This window comes from Nelusetta ayraudi, unplaced genomic scaffold (assembly GCF_046127955.1).
Source record: "Nelusetta ayraudi isolate G7.1 ecotype Tasmania unplaced genomic scaffold, CSIRO-AGI_Nayr_v1 ptg000031l, whole genome shotgun sequence".
Classification (NCBI taxonomy): domain Eukaryota; kingdom Metazoa; phylum Chordata; class Actinopteri; order Tetraodontiformes; family Monacanthidae; genus Nelusetta; species Nelusetta ayraudi.
Window position 1 is genome coordinate 5,534,339 of NW_027466081.1, and position 16,636 is coordinate 5,550,974.

Below are 16,636 nucleotides of genomic sequence, written 5' to 3' on the forward strand. Positions count from 1 at the left end.
TTCTTATTAAAATAAAACGAACAATATTTGGAGCAGGGCCTTATGTTAAAAGGCCATCTCACTTTATTTATTTATTTAAGACTACTTTTATTGCTAATTGTATTGTAGTAGACTCGTAGTCGCAGAGGACTCGGTTGGTTTTGCTGTGGTGATGTGCGCGTTCCCGCGGGGTATATTGCAGACAGCCACTCCAGACACAATTCTCCGTAACACCTGACGGAAGCGGTTCTTCGTCACGGCAAAGATGGCGGCTGAGCGGCATTGAGCCCAAATGAGTTTCAACTTCTCCGCTGAACCAGGAAACCCCTGTCTATGCAAAGAACCTCGTCTTGGGAGGGAAAAACATGTTGTGATACAGCGAAGGGGAAATAATCTTCAGAAGGAGTAGCTACGACTTGGTAGTTTCCCCCCCCCAACCCACCCTGCGTTGTAGCGCTGGGTGAGCATCGTCGCGTTGCTAACTGGGCACCGCCGTCTTTTGTAAAATGGCTCCAGTGCAGATTGGCTCCGATGGGCAGCTCGTCCCGCTCGGAGGACCGGTGGTGTCCGGTCCGCAGCTGCCGCCACCGGGGGGAGCGGCCACGCAGGGGGTCCGTCTGAGCCTCCTCATTGAGTTTCTCCTCCAGCGGACCTACCATGAAATAACACTACTGGCAGAACTGTAAGTAGCATTTAGCTCCCTAGGCCCCAATGCTAATGAGTGGAGCGGGTGGGCTAGCAGCGCTAATTCAACTGATGCCCTCCTCTGCCCCCAAATTAAAAAAAACTCATGCAAAGCTTCCCGACTGAAGTTGTGTGCCAAATTAAACTTCCCAGTGAATGGTGATGTTAATTGAGTGTGCTTGATAGTTTGCTGCTGATGTATGAGGGGGGCGTAATAGTAAACATCACATCACACATCTTATGTCCAACGCTTTGGGCCATTTAAAGTCCTTACAATTGTGTATTTATCAATTTATTGGACTGTTATACCAAGAAGACTTTCTTCTGCCCTGCTTCAACTGTTCCGTATTTAATCTGTTGTTTAAAATAAACTGTTAAATCAGTGCTGAACACGTTGAGATTCCCCCTTTCAGATGATGACATTAATGAAGGCGTTATTTGTTTATTTCAGACTTCCCAGAAAAACTGACATGGAGAGGTACGTGTCTTACTTTAAAAGTTATTTATGCTTTTTGATAATAATTACTAGTCCAGAACTTTGCCTCACCCCCATTAATTGGTCATTCGGTTTCCTCCTTTGCAGGAAAATTGAGATTGTCCAGTTTGCCAGCCGTACGAGGCAGCTGTTTGTGCGTCTGCTCGCCCTGGTGAAGTGGGCGAGCAATGCGGGCAAGGTGGAAAAGTGCGCGGTAAGGCCGAGTGGAAAATCCCTCTAGCGTGCTCGGAGCATTGATTGTATGTACGCAGCCATTAGACGGCAGTAGCCGCCCGCAGGACTTTTTTTCATCCTCCATCCCCATGGCAACAGATGATCTCCAGCTTCCTGGACCAGCAGACCATCCTGTTCGTGGACACGGCGGACAGGCTGGCGTCGCTGGCCAGAGACGCTCTGGTCCACGCCCGGCTGCCCAGCTTCGCCATCCCCTTTGCCATCGACGTTCTCACCACGGGCTCGTACCCTCGCCTTCCCACGTGCATACGGGTACGGCTGGCTAGTCGCTGTTGACCGGTTTCCCCCTCCTCCATGCTCGTCGGCTCAAATATTTCTGTGCTCGCTCGTGCAGGATAAGATCATTCCCCCCGATCCCATCACCAAGTCGGAAAAGCAGACCACGCTGTCCCAGCTGAACCAGATCCTGCGTCATCGCCTCGTCACCACAGACTTGCCGCCCCAGTTGGCAAACCTCACAGTCGGTAAGCAAGTCGTCACACGGCCGGTGTAGTGCATAGACATATTCTCATAGTCTCAATTATTTGCTCTATCATACAGCTCTGAAGTGCTTATTTTCCCCCATTCATTTATTTACTTGCACTACCAGTCAAAAGTTTGGACGCACATGTTACTTCTTTATCTTAACTATTTTTACACTGTAGATACATACTGAAGACATCAAATATATGACCAAGATATGTGGATTAATGTGGCAATATATATAAATATGTCATGTTATATATGTTCTATATGAAGGATGGCTATTCTAGATCATCTAAAATATAAAACTTGTTTGAGTTCTATTACACTTTTTTGTTTGATACATATTCCATGTGTTCATTCATAGTTTTGATGTCTTGAGTGACAATCTAAAATGTAAATAGTCATGAAAATGAAAGAAAAACCATTAAATCAAAAGTATGTGTCCAAAATTTTAACTGCGCATGTACTTCCTCACTTGCTTACTTACTTACTTATTTACCGACTTCTTTGTTTAGCTAATGGTCGCGTGAAGTTCCGCGTGGAGGGTGAGTTTGAGGCCACTTTGACCGTGATGGGGGACGACCCTGATATTCCCTGGAGGCTGCTGAAGCTGGAAATTCTGGTGGAGGACAAAGAAACTGGAGGTAAAACTTGCTTTCATTCCGCTGTATTGTCAAACAATTTAAAATTCTACTTTTTTTTTTTTTTTTGCTAATTCCTTCCCCATTCCTTCCTCCTCCTCTGTTTTTCTTCTATGATCCATTCTATTCTGTTCTCACGATCGGCAGACGGCCGAGCCTTGGTGCACAGCCTGCAGGTGAACTTCATCCACGAGCTGGTCCAGGCCCGCCTGTGCGCCGACGAGAAGCCCCTGCAGGACATGTACAACTGCTTGCGTATCCTTTTCTCGGCCTTGGCGTCTCGCCGTGCAAAACAACGAACACACACCGGCCCGAAACCTCTCGGCTTCACTCCCAGCCCGAGTTGAACCACTGCAGCGGGTGTATGTCAGGACATATAGATTATTGAGTGGTCAAGCCGACGCACGGCGCATTCTAATCAGAGTACCCAGCCGCAGAATCGCCTCCAGCTCAGCTGCCTTTTTTTTTTTCTTCAAATTAGTCCTCCAGCATCTTCTGCCATCAATATGCAGAGTCGTTTTAGGGGAGAAAAAAATCTGCTTCTTTAAAAAGATGTTCAGAAGAGACATAATTATTTCGGACTCACCTGTCTGAGGTTGAGCAAAAACAGAGTTTGCGAGCGTTGCCGCTAAAAAAAAAACCAAACACCTAATCAAGCATGCGAGACCGAGCTCATCACAATGCTAATCAGTACGTCCCTCTGCTCCGCCTTTCCGCCGCCGACGCCAGCAGTGCGAGCGCCGCGTCAAAGGGCGCTGTGTCTCCGGCCACAAACGCCCCCTTTCACCGGCGGGAGCGCGCGTGTTTCGAGGGTCTTGCGTTGGGTTGCGTCCTGAATGCTGATGGAAAGATGCGAGCGCTGGACGGATTTTCTCCCGCTTCCCGCTTTCTTCCTTAACCGCCTCGTCTCCAGACTCCTTCTGCCTGTCGCTGCAGCTGGAGGTGCTGCACTCGCAGACGCTGATGCTCATCCGGGAGCGGTGGGGCGACCTGGTTCAGGAAGAGCGATACGTTCCCGCAAAGTACCTCACGCTCTCTGTGTGGAAGTAAGACGGAACTTGCAACGCAAAAAATAGCGGTCGCTCCCTAGAAAGCACTCGCGACTTGTTTTTAATGTGGATTGTGCTGTTTTCCCCCCCAAGCCAACAGGTTTTGGGCAGGAAAACGGGCACGGCGTCAGTCCACAAGGTCACCATCAAGATTGACGAGTCAGACGGATCAAAGCCCCTGCAGATATCCCACGAACCCCCCCTGCCTGCCTGTGACTCTAAATTAATGGAGAGAGCCATGAAGGTTCGTAGGATGAAGAAAAGTTTTGCAAAGTGATTCAGACTGAAATTATGCCGCATTCAGACTGCCAGCCAAAATCCGATTTGATTGAAAAATCCATCCAGATTGAAACCGGATGGCCCTTTTGTAGTCCCAACGGTCACAAATCACATGAAATCCAAATTTTAGCAAAAACGGATTGAAAACACCTTTGGGAGGTAGCTTCAAATCGCATTTGGACAGATGCGTTTCAGTGTGAACAGCTCCAAACAAAATCGGATCGGTTTCGACTGTCCTTGACGTCACGCTACGCGGCGCAAGGCGACGCCTCCGTTCTGATGGGTCAATAATGTGGCCCAGTCTGAACAGAGCCAGATCCCATTTGGACTACTTGCTAAGAAAAAAACAGTGTGGACAGTCAGCCCCTAGGTTTGAGAAGAAATCTGATTTGAATCAGATTCGCCTGCAGTCTGAACGCAGCCTTAGCGTTCCAACAAATCTCATCGGTTTCCCCTCGCTGTCTCAACAGATCGATCACCTGTCGATAGAGAAGCTGCTGATCGACAGCGTGCACGCGAGGTCTCATCAGAAGCTGCAAGAGCTGAAGGCTATTTTGAAGGCCGCCAATCCCAGCGACAACTGTAATTATTCACGCCACGTTCTTGTTATACTGTAAAATAGTCATTACACTGATTTATACTGAAAACATCAGCGAGCTTTCTCTTTAAATATCACTCAGTTTGAGACACAGTGTTGCTTGAAACCGTTTTCTTCTCAAACTCTGTGACCGTGGCTTCTTTTTCTTTGTTTGTGCGTTTGTTTCAGCCTTCATTGAGACGGCGCTACCCACACTCGTGATCCCAATCCTGGAGCCCTGCGGCCGCTCGGAGTGCTTGCACATTTTTGTCGACTTGCACTCGGGCGTCTTCCAGCCCATGCTGTACGGATTGGGTAAGTCCATGGCAAACAACTCACTTCCTGAAGATCACGGCATGGTTCCTGTTCGTACCAGACCTTTCTGCCAAATGCCCTTTTTTTTTTCTTTTCTTAATTCTGACTATTAAATCCCCGACTGTTATTCCCCCAGACCAGTCCATGCTGGATGACATCGAAAAGACCTTGAACGACGACATGAAGCGCATCATATCCTGGCTCCAGCAGCTGAAGTACGTTTTAATTTTTCACACGTCGTTAAGAACGAGTTGCTTTTGGAACTCTCGCTCCGAACCAAAGGGTTTTATTTGAAAAGCTATAAATATGAGCCGCGGTTCATAACCGACAGGAAAAGACGGGAGTCTGGCGCCTGCTGCTCTGCTTGTTAAAATTGACTAACTGCGGCCGAGAGCGGCGGCGACGGCTCTCGGTTGCAACACCAGACTCGGCAGTTGGCAGCGTCGGTGTTGAGAAGAGCTGCCAGGCTTCTCCGCAAACTGTCCCGGTCTTGTGAGAGTGTGAGAGCTACGCACGTAGGGCCTCTTTTTTAAAAAATGTTCCTTCTCTTTTTTTTTAATAAACCCAGGTTCTGGCTGGGGGAGCAGCGATGTCGACAGTCGGTGAAACACCTCCCCACGGTTTGCACCGACGTCCTCCACCTCTCCAACTCGTCCACGCACCCCGTCGGCAATCTGTCCAAACACAAGCTCTTCGTCAAGCTGACACGTCTTCCTCAGTACTACATCGTAAGTCTCGCTCAGTTTAGCCCGGGGCGAGGCAAACTTTTTGACTGGTGGGGCCACAGTGGGTTCTGAAATTTGACAGAGGGGGCCAGAGGAGCAGCAGCAGATGGATGGAGTGTTTTGGTGACCCACCTCAAAGGAGAAAAAAGGAGGCTTTTCGAAGTTTAGGCTTTTCCATTGCGATATTTAGGTTTAGCACAATGCTAAGCCTAATGGAAACACAGCTTCTGCGTATATTTGTATTTCCTCCCAGCGCTGCTCTTTCGATCATCTCCTCTTTTTTTGTTTGTTTCTTTTAGGTGGTGGAGATGCACGATGTGCCTGGCAGCACTACAGTGCTGCAGTACAAGTACTCCTTCCTGTCCGTGTCCCAGACGGAGGGCGACGACGGACCCTTGTGCGCTCAGCTCCTGCAGCAATTCAAACCCAATTTAGAGCAACTCGTTCAGGATGCACCAGCAAAGAGGGGATCGAAACCCGGGGCGAAAAGAAAGGTAGGCACCGCCAAATTAAGGGCGCATTTGTTTGTATGATGGAATCAGGAAAACGAGGCTGTTTTGAAAAAGTGGGCACCAAGAATAAAAAGCAAATGTTTATTTCATGATTTATTGATTTGATTTGATTTGTTTTGTCTGTTTTGCTGTGATTCTCTAGATGTCTGGGGACCAAGCGGACCCAGAGCCAAAGAAGCCCAAGAGATCCGGAGAAATGTGTGCCTTCAACAAAGAGCTGGCTCATCTCGTAGCGATGTGCGACACCAACATGCCTTTCAGCGGCCTCAGAACCGAGGTAAGACTCAGAGGCCCCGAGGAGCTTCGGATGTCAAGCAGAGCTGTCTCAACCTCACACCCCTGTCCTTCTGCGCGCAGCTTGTCAACATGGAGATCCCAAACCAGGGCGTCCAGGTGGAGGGAGACGGCAGCAGCCACGCGATACGTCTGCTGAAGTACTGCGCACGAACACGGACGCATCGTTGACCGCACACCCGTGCAATTTGCTAAATATATTTGTTTCTTTTTTGTTTTTTCTTCCTTTCTCGCAGGATTCCGCCCTGTAAAGGCGTGGGAGAGGAGACCCGGAAAGCTCTAGAGCGCTCCCTGCTGGACTGCACCTTCCGGCTGCAGGGCAGGAACAACCGCACCTGGGTGGCCGAGCTGGTGCTGGCCAACTGTCCCCTCAACAGCACTCACAGCAAAGAGCAAGGTGAACAGAGAGCAACGATAACAGACAGACGTGGGCAAACTACGGCCTGGGGGGCCTTATGCGGCCCATTAAGAGTTTTAATCCGGCCCACCCAACTTGAAGAAATTACACTACCAGTCGAAAGTTTGGGCACATACTTCAGATTTAATGTTTTTTCTTGACTATTTACATTGTAGATTGTCACTCAAGGCATCAAAACTATGAATAAACACATATTGAATACGTATTCAACAAAAAAGTGTGAAACAAGTTTTATATTACTGATGACCTAGAATAGCCACCAATCAGATAAACTATATATAACATATTGAGGTATTTAACTTTTTTGTTTATTTATTTATTTATTTATTTATTTATTTTATTAATCCACATATCTTTGTCATATTTGATGTCTTCATTGTGTATCTGCAGTGTAGAAAGTAGCAAAGATAAAGAAGACACAGGTGTGTCCAAACTTTAGACTGGTAGTGTTTATTAATAGTAAGTAAGTTATAAAATAGCTGCATTCCATACGTTTTTTTTGTGTGTTTTAAGAGTCATTTCAATAAAGAGCTAAATAACATCAGTCCTCAAAGACGCATATTTTGTTGTCTTGCTTTTGATGTATTTCTTTCTCCTATGACGTGGGTCACCGTAACACTCCATCTTTCTGCCCCCTCTGTCCAATTTCAGAACCCGCTGTGACCCACCAGTCTAAAAGCTTGCCCGCCCCTGCTAACAGACCAGCCCGTCTCCCCTCAGCCACCACGCGGCATGTGTACCTTACCTACGAGAACCCGCTGTCGGAGCCCGTGGGCGGCCGCAAGGTGGTGGAGATGTTCCTCAACGACTGGAGCGCCATCAGCCAGCTCTACCAGTGCGTCCTCAACTTCTCCCGCACCCTCCCAGGTACGTGACTGAACGCAAAAGCCTTCCCCTGCGCCGTCGCACTGCAGCAGCACACATCATTGATCCCTCCAATCTTCCCGCTCCAGACATGCCGTCCTACCTGAGTGTGTTCTCGGAAGTGCGGCTCTACAACTACCGCAAGCTGGTGCTGTGCTACGGCAGCACCAAGGGCAGCTCCGTCACCATCCAGTGGAACTCGGCCAGCCAGCGCTTCCACCTGGCCCTGGGCACCGTGGGGCCCAACTCGGGCTGCTCCAACTGCCACAACATCATCCTCCACCAGCTGCAGGAGATGTTCAACAAGGGTCCCAATGTCTTGCAGCTCTTGCAGGTACGCAGATGTGTGGAAAATGTGTCTAATCTCACCTTGGTCTCTATGTTTTATTTATTATTATTTTTCTGAAAAGCGCAGTGGCATTCTGTTGCTCCTGATGTTCCATTGTGATGTTGTATTAGCTGCATTTCCATTACATTTTTTTTTTTTTTTTTTTTGTTTTACAAATTAAAAGCAACATTTCTAAAATTTCAACAAAGAACAATTACAATTTGCAGGCGTTTTCATCGAATGGTGCGAAGCGCCGTAATTCTCGTAAAATCTCGTCATTTTACGAGAATTACGTTTGCTTTTGTTTGCTATCAAGAATGGTTGTATATTATATTCCGTCTCCTCCTCCGTCCAAACACAGCGCGCCATTTTCACTTGAAGTGAACTGGTCATGTGACCATGTACGTCACGTCCAGTGACCTAAATGCGGAAAAAGTGTTTCCATGACACTTTTGCGATATACCTCTGAAAAACCACCTCATCAGAGCGTAAAAACCTTTCAGTGATATTTGAGAAGTTTTTCCAAGTTTAGGTGTTTCCATTACCAGCTTTTTTTCTTGCGATATTTATATTTTGCACAATTCTAGGGGTAATGGAAACGCAGCTATTGTCATGGGGACATGTGTATGTGTATTTCCTTGTGTGCATATATGTATTGTAACCTACTTAGAGCCTGTGATATGTTGGGGGGTGTTTAAGTTGGAGAGCAGTGCGTTTTGTGTACCATTATAGTCTATGTCTTTGTGTTATTTGTATGTGGGACCTCCTTGAAAAGGAGATGCTGCATCTCAAGGGGGCGAAACCAATAGAAAATTGAGATGGCCCTTTTCTCTCCCTCTCAAATGGTTCCCTCTCTCCTCCAGGTCCTCTTCGACACGCAGGCCCCCCTGAACGCCATCAACAAGCTGCCGACGGTCCCCATGCTGGGCCTCACCCAGCGCACCAACACCGCCTACCAGTGCTTCTCCATACTGCCGCAGTCGGCCACGCACATCCGCCTGGCCTTCCGCAACATGTACTGCATCGACATCTACTGCCGCAGCCGCGGCGTGGTGGCCATCAGGGACGGAGCCTACAGCCTCTTCGACAACACCAAGATCGTGGAGGGCTTCTATCCCGCCCCCGGCCTGAAGGTAGGACGGACCGAATGGAAGGAGGACGCTTTGGGAGAACGATTCCGAATTCTGATTCAGGGAGAGGATAGATAGTGTGCGATTTTATTTCGCTTTTTCAACCTCACTTCCTCTGAGGGAACAACCACTTCAAAGGCAAGGAGTTGAAGTCAGGCTTGTATTACCAGGAACAATGAAGTGGTCGTGCCAGAAGGGAGGCTGTGCATGTTGATTAGTAAATTTAAGAAAAAATCAAAACTGATCTCAAATGTTCTATGAACAACTTTTTGCCGTGAAGGTCTTGTCTGTGTCATACTAAATTTTCAAGCCCTTAGCACTTACAGTTTCTGAGCGTTACAGGTTGAGATTTTTTCAAACAAGTGAAAATAGCTCAATTCCGGTTTGTTGGGGGTCAAAGGTCAGCATTTATCAAAGTTAGGTCTTGAGCGCGTGGGTTTGTCCCATGTCGATATGACCTTCCTAGAGGGGGCTATGGCGATTTTAGTGTTTTTGTGTATGTAGGGGGCGATACTGAGCAGATTTATACAGTTTTTTTAATAGATAAAAATTCTTGCCAGTTCTGACTTGTGTGCAGAATTTGGGGATTTTGGAGTATATATTAAAATTCTTGAAATGTAAGTTTTGCAATCTTCTCACCGCCTGCGTTTCAAACTGGAACTCTCTCACAAACCCTGTGCGTAACTGAAGATCACACCAGTTTCCTCCCTCCTCCTTTTTCCAGACCTTCCTGAACATGTTCGTGGACAGCAACCAGGACGCCCGCCGGCGCTCCGTCAACGAGGACGACAACCCGCCCTCGCCGGTGGGCGTCGACATGATGGACACGCTGATGAATCAGCTGCAGCCGCAGCCGCAGCCCATGAGGGGCACCGCGGGGGGCGTCTACCCCCCGCTCACCTCGCCGCCCAACTACCAGGCCAACGTCACGCCCTCGCCCTCCATGATGCCCACCCAGTCCCCAGGTGAGCGCGCGTCCCCGGCCGGAGCAGGATTGGCTGGACATTATTTTTATTTTTTTTGTCGCTCCATCCGAGCTTGTTAGCGGTGACCCGTTCATTTGCTTTCTTCCTCCCCACGCGGGGGACGAACGGGCGGCTCCATCCCAATTCAATTCAGCCCTTCTCCCCAACCCTAAACTCCCTCCATGAGATCAGTTGAGTTTCTCATGCAACATGCAACATGCGCCTGGCCGCCGAGAGCGAAAAAAGCACGCCTTTCTAGTCGGCCTCCTTCCATTCGTCTCCATCTTCCGCCCTGCTTTAGCATGTGTGCACGTGGCCCGAGTGAGCGAGCAAGCGAGCGAGCGACAGTGTCAACCTCGGAGTCTGACAAGCCGTTTTATGTTGTGCGTGTGTGTATGCGCGCGCGTGTGTGCGTGTGTGTGTGTGTGTATGTGTGTGCAGGGAACATCCATACCTCTGGCTCCCCTAGTGGAGCTCTGAGGGCGCCTTCTCCCTTCGGGCCCACCCCGTCTCCTTCTTCTCTGGGCATAGCCATGGGGCAGACCAGCTTTGCCAGTCCCCACGGTAAGCGGCAGGGTGCCCCCCCCCCCCCCCCCCCCCCTAACCGTTGACCTCAAACCCACCCCACTCCACTCCTCTCACCGCCACTGTCGGAAAATCTCTGCTGGCCATAGACAGGAATAGAGATGTAACCGTATGAAAATTTCACGTCAAGGTTATTGCGACCAAAATTATCACGATTATCATTTATATCGTGGTATTGTTGAAATGTGCTGATAATGTTAAAAAATAAATAAATAAATAAATAAAATAAAAGTACTTATACACACACTGAAATCAGTTAACCAAGTTTTATTTTGAAAACACAAATAATTGTATGAATTTATAAGGGATTTTTTTTTATTTATTTTTTTTATAAAACATGGATCGCTGCATTCCGATTGGAGTTAAGATAAACATTGAGTCGGATAAAGCAACTGAAATGATGACTGGTTGGGGTTAGGGATAAGGCTTGGCGCAGGTTAAAGTGAGGGGAACACATATGTACGGGTGAACAGATTTCGACATAACTCCGGCATCCATAGCTACGACGGAGTTTATAACTGTAGCGGCGGCTAGTACTGTGACGGAGCAAAAACGCACCGAACATGCATCTCTAGTATAATTATTGTGCGTCTGCCCCACTTCTGAAGCAGCGTCTGCAATAAATAAGTAGCAGCGACCATAGTGAAACACAAATCGTGAGCCTAATAGCATAATTGCCTCAGTCATTTTTTGGCCAAATTGTGATGTCTGCCTAACTTTACCAATGTACTTGCTAGAAAATGTTTTTTTTTCCTTGTTTTCCGAAAACGATCAAATATGACTTAGGCCACTATGCCATTAGGCTAAGGAAATGCTGTTTTCGCTGCTGTATGTGCCGTGTGCGGACGCGACTTCCCAATCGCACCAATAATATTTTTACAGGAGTAACACATTGACGACCAGTTTCTCCTCAGCATCCTTGTAACAGCCAAAACACGCCCAGACTTCGAACTTTTGTCTTTTTTGACGGCGGAAAAAAATCTTGTCTGCTGAACTTCCTTCCACCCTGTTTACAACCAAAGATTGTGTATACTGCTCATGTGTGCCTGTGTCTGAGGGAACGCTGCTGCTTTTCTGAGCAATGAGCAGTGATAATATTAATAATGATCATTTAAATTTGAAACGGTTATAATATTCGTCAGACTTTTTACCGCGGTTTATCATTTTACCAGTAATCGTTGCATCCCTAGACAGGAATAGGCTGCAATTGAAAGTTTCAGGTTGTAAATACTGGCAATCCTATGTGATTCCTAATCTGTGAACGGAGATACGAGATTGGGATTTGTGTGTCTGACCTTTGGTCTTTTTTCTTGCTCACCCGCAGGCGCTCTGGACCCCAGCTCCCCTTACGCCATAGTGTCTCCCAGCCACAGGGGGCAGTGGCCCGGCTCGCCCCAGTTCTCAGGTCCCTCGCCCGGGGCAAGAATCCCCGGCATGTCCCCCGGAAACCCCTCGCTGCACTCGCCCATCCCGGACCCCAACTCCCCTCGTGCTGGAACGAGTGAGTCACGTTTGTGTTCTTTTCAAACGTCGCGTCTCAGTACATCTCGCTTCCCAGTGACAAAGAGATTCAGAAGGGAGTCATTTATGTTTGTAGATGTCAACGTTGAGCAGGGCTTTGTTTCAATTTGGAGTTTCTTTATTCTTGTGTTGTATAAATCTAAGCATTTTTTTACATGCATGTAAGGCACTCATGTGTCCAGGGCGTAAATTATTTCATGGGACTTTTTTTTTTTAATTGGATAGCTTGTGGTGTCCAATTGAAATTTGGCAAAATTCAATTTTGAATTTTTAAATTTTGGCTAAATTTGCCAATTTTATATGGCTTCCTTACAGTTTTTAATGTCTGCTGTTATCATTTATGATGTCTGTCTCTATGTCTATCGATATCTACAATAATAATAATAATAACAGTAAATGAATTTAATTTATAATGCACTTTACATTTAGGCAATCTCAAAGTGCTACATAGACATAGACAATAAAAGAAAATATCTATGTGTATCTCAATCTATCTGTCTATCCATTTATCTAAATTGTCGACCTCAATGTCGTCCTCTCCTGGTTCAGGTTCGCAGGTCATGCCCACCAGCATGCCGCCGCCCCGCAAGCTACCTCAGCGCCCCTGGGCCGCCTCCATCCCCACCATCCTCACCCACAATGCCTTGCACGTGCTCCTGCTCCCCTCGCCCACCCCCTGCCTGGTGCCCGGCCTGGCGGGGAGCTACCTCTGCTCGCCTCTGGAGCGCTTCCTGGGCTCGGTCATCATGAGACGGCACCTGCAGAGGATCATCCAGCAGGAGGCCAACGTCAGTGCGGGACTAGCATGTTGTCGCATTCTCTTGTTGCGCTGCGCGCCCCCTCACTTCTCTCCCTCGTCCCCTCCTCTAGTTGTCCATCCTGAACTCCAACGAGCCGGGCGTGATCATGTTCAAGACGGACGTGCTCAAGTGCCGCGTGGCTCTCAATCCCAAGAACTACCAGACGCTGCAGCTCAAGGTTACGCCAGAAAACACAGGGCCCTGGTCCCAGGAGGAGCTGCAGGTGCTGGAGAAGTTCTTTGAGACCCGGGTAAGTGTGAGCCACACCTACCAACAGCAGAACCTCTCTGTTCCTCTGCCTTTTAGTTTCAAAACTCCCTGGCATGAGAGGAAAAAAAAGTATTTTATTTCTTTGGCTGACTGTACTTGAAGTCATCCCTTTGTGACATCACAAAGGGACCTCCTCGCCGAGCATAGTGACATCATGCCCCCGTGAAGTAAATGAGTGTTTTACAACAGGCTGTGAACATAAAGCTAAATTTGCCCATTTCTTGCGATCTATGTTGTTTTTGGATATTTAGTCGTAGGTTTAAATGACAAAGCGCAATGAAATGGGCAGAACTTCGGATTTTTGAATATTGTACCACCCCAACGTTTACATGCATTCATTTAAAACTTAGAACTGTAGTGATTGGGGATGTTAACAATTAATCTATTACCGATTAATCGTTGATTAAGAATTTAACCGATTCGATTAAATTAAATTAGTCGCAATAAATTGCAATTTAAAAAAAATATATATATTTAAATAGCGTAGTGTATATCTGTATACCTAGAACAAGTTACTTTTAAATGTTTAAATGTTACTTTTAAAAATGTGAAACCATTAGAAGTCAACTTAAAGTCAGAGGATAAATGTTTAGGGTGTTTTTATTGTTCTCTAATGTGAAAAATTGGTCACATTGGACCCTCAACATTATTTAATGGTTAAATCATTTGTTCCTTACACATTTTTCATTGTGAAATTTTAGGTTCTCAGGAAATCGTTAATCGAGCAGTAAGATCGATAGACTAACGATTAATGAATTAATGGATAATTAGCATCCCTAGTATTGATAGACATTGTACAATCCATTTATTTATTTCTTTGCTTGTTCTTTTTCAAGGTCGCTGGTCCTCCCTTTAAATACAACACTCTGAACGCCTTCACAAAGCTGCTGGGGGCGCCCACCAACATCCTCAGGGACTGTGTGCGCATCATGAAGCTGGAACTGGTGGGCAGCTGCTTCTCTTTTTATGAGAGCACCATTACAACATACTTCAAATCCAGATTTCTTTATCGGCCTCATCTTTTCATAAGCTCTCTCACACACACACACACACACACACACGCACAATTGAAAAAAAAAAAAGAAAACAGTTTTGGAAAAATGTAGTACTTTCATGCATCCTCTCCAGAGCTGCTCTGGAACAACCTCTGAATGTTCACAGAATAATAAAGGGATAAATCAGCTGGATTTTGTTTGTTTTTCTTCTTAATGTTCATTATGTATCTTTCACCCGCAGTTCCCTGATCAGGCCGGACAGCTTAAATGGAATGTCCAGTTCTGCCTCACCATCCCGCCAAGCGCTCCCCCCATCGCCCCTCCTGGAACGATCGCCGTGGTGCTCAAGGCCAAAATGCTCTTCTTTGTAAGATTTCTGCAAAAGTTTTATTTGTTTGGTTGTTGTATTTTTTGACACATGCACACCCCTTGCCTGACTCCTCCTCTGTGCATTTCCCCCGTCCCGACTCACAGCTGCAGCTGACCCAGCGCATCCCCGTGCCCCAGGATCCAGTGAGCATCATCGTGCCCATCGTGTACGACATGGCCACGGGTCTCACTCAGCAGGCCGACATCCCCAGGCAGTCCAGCTCCTCGGGGGCCGCCGCGCTCCTGGTGTCCAACATCCTGAAGAGGTTCAACGAGTTACACCCTCCCAGACAGGGTATGTATATCATATAATCCTGTGAGAGAGAGAGAGAGATAGGTAGATAGGTAAATGTACTTTATTGATCCCAAATTGGGAAACTGCACTGTTGCAGCACTTAAAAAAACAGTACAAAAAAATAATGTGTGTATATGATATAAATGTGTATCACATAATCTCATCATATCTTTATACATAGTCTATTGATATCTATAAATTATGTATGTACATTACATATGCATGTACGTATTTGAATATATGCAAGTATATTTATTACCCACAACCATACCTAACCCATATAAACTGCCTACCCATCATCAACTAGGTGTCATCTAACTATCTATTTCTGATCTGATCACTGAAATAACTCAATAATAATAATTATATTAACGTAAATGCAATGATCAACCCTCTTCCTCCACTAGATAGCAGCTAAGAAAACAAATTTATTGCACCGTATAGTGTAATTACCATGTAATTGCTGTTAACGCGCTAAATTCTGTGATTGTCTTGTTTTTGCCCGTGCTAACACTGAATTCCCCCCCACCCCCCTTCCCCTCCAGGTGAGTGCACGATATTTGCGTCAGTTCACGAACTGATGGCCAACCTCACCCTGCCCCCCGGCACTCGCCAGTAGGAGAGACGAGCTCGGAGCCACCCCGGCGGCGCAAGACGGGTCTGTCCCCGAGAAACTCCCATGATGTCAGAATCCAGCACGTGTCCTCCCTCTCGAGATCTCTGTTGTCCAGCCCTCGGACTGTCGATCCTGATGTGTAATGAGTCATCTGAGAGAGTGAGAGAGAGAGAGGGGGGGGGGGGGGGGGGAGTACAACGTTGTTTTTTATTCTTGATATAAAGTCGCATTCAGGATGTGTCTTCAAGATTTCGGACATGGGCTTCACAAGTGGATGCAAAAGGATGTTTTAGTTTTGTTTTTTGTTTTGTTTTTTTTGCCTCTTGTAAACAAGATTATCTATTGAATATAAGGTTGTTTACGAAAATATGTACATTGTTGTATATTTGAGTATTGAAAAGAATCAGATGACTTAGACTTTTGCAGGAGAATTGTCTTCTGTTTGTTCCTTTTTTTTATATACACCTGTATACTAGTATCAGGAGATATGACATGGCACTCTATTTAAATGTGTTTCTCCCTTTACTTCCTGTGTTTTCTTTTTTTTTATTCAAGCTCTCACTTTGGATACTGTAAAACTGTGATGAACTTTATAAGCCAGTTTTATTTTATTAAGACCCAATTTTGAGTCCTGATTGAAGGATTTGAGACTTGCTGTCGGACTTTGCTATTTAATAAACCAAGCCCAGAGTTGGTTTGTGCTTTGAGAATTTTCCGTTCGCAGTGCAGAATTGCAACACTCGAGTTCCATTCCAAAACAAATTTTGGAACTTCACTCGGTGAAACCTGATTAGACTTCTCAGCCTCGTTCAGTATTTACACAAAAGGAACATACTCGGTTTGGCCTTTAAGGCTTTTTAAAAGGAATTCTCATCTCCTTTACTCTCAATTCTGCAAATATGCTTTGGAGCGTTTTCTCTTTTTGGTCGGTTAAGCTCATATTTCTTCAGCTGTTGTTTTTCTGTTCATAGAAGAATAGAATGCTGCTCATTTCTGGGGTTTTATTGCATGGGAGTGCAATGTTATGCAGTGAACATTATTTGAAAGTGATGCTTTACTTCAGACGTAACCATGTATAGAGCAACAAGAAATGACCAACCAGAAGATCTTTTTGCAACATGGACTTTTCGGCAGAACATAGCAGAAATAACAGCATCTCCAGACCCCAAGTATGTCAGATACAAAAACAAAAACGAACCTTAAATCACTGACAAATTAGCACTGCCTAAT

General features: G+C 46.3%; 1 protein-coding gene across 3 annotated transcripts; it reads left to right on the forward strand.

The window, feature by feature from the left end:
* Nucleotides 1–212: 212 nt before the first annotated feature.
* On the forward strand, nt 213–16,101 carry med14 (mediator complex subunit 14). 3 transcript variants are annotated; one of them, XM_076031064.1, is made up of 29 exons: nt 213–661; nt 1,115–1,141; nt 1,247–1,352; nt 1,472–1,645; nt 1,728–1,857; nt 2,374–2,502; nt 2,647–2,754; nt 3,413–3,545; nt 3,642–3,792; nt 4,298–4,409; nt 4,594–4,719; nt 4,856–4,934; nt 5,288–5,447; nt 5,744–5,938; nt 6,099–6,233; nt 6,314–6,390; nt 6,487–6,647; nt 7,320–7,535; nt 7,622–7,866; nt 8,724–8,993; nt 9,715–9,955; nt 10,397–10,519; nt 11,865–12,041; nt 12,611–12,849; nt 12,932–13,111; nt 13,968–14,075; nt 14,368–14,493; nt 14,601–14,790; nt 15,336–16,101. In XM_076031064.1, exons 1-29 carry the CDS (start codon nt 486–488, stop codon nt 15,407–15,409), a joined length of 4,368 nt encoding a protein of 1,455 aa, XP_075887179.1. In that variant the 5' UTR covers nt 213–485; the 3' UTR covers nt 15,410–16,101. The 3 variants fall into 3 exon arrangements, with proteins under 3 accessions (XP_075887179.1, XP_075887180.1, XP_075887183.1); XM_076031065.1 differs by having other exon boundaries at nt 7,389–7,535; XM_076031068.1 differs by lacking the exon at nt 10,397–10,519.
* Nucleotides 16,102–16,636: the final 535 nt, after the last annotated feature.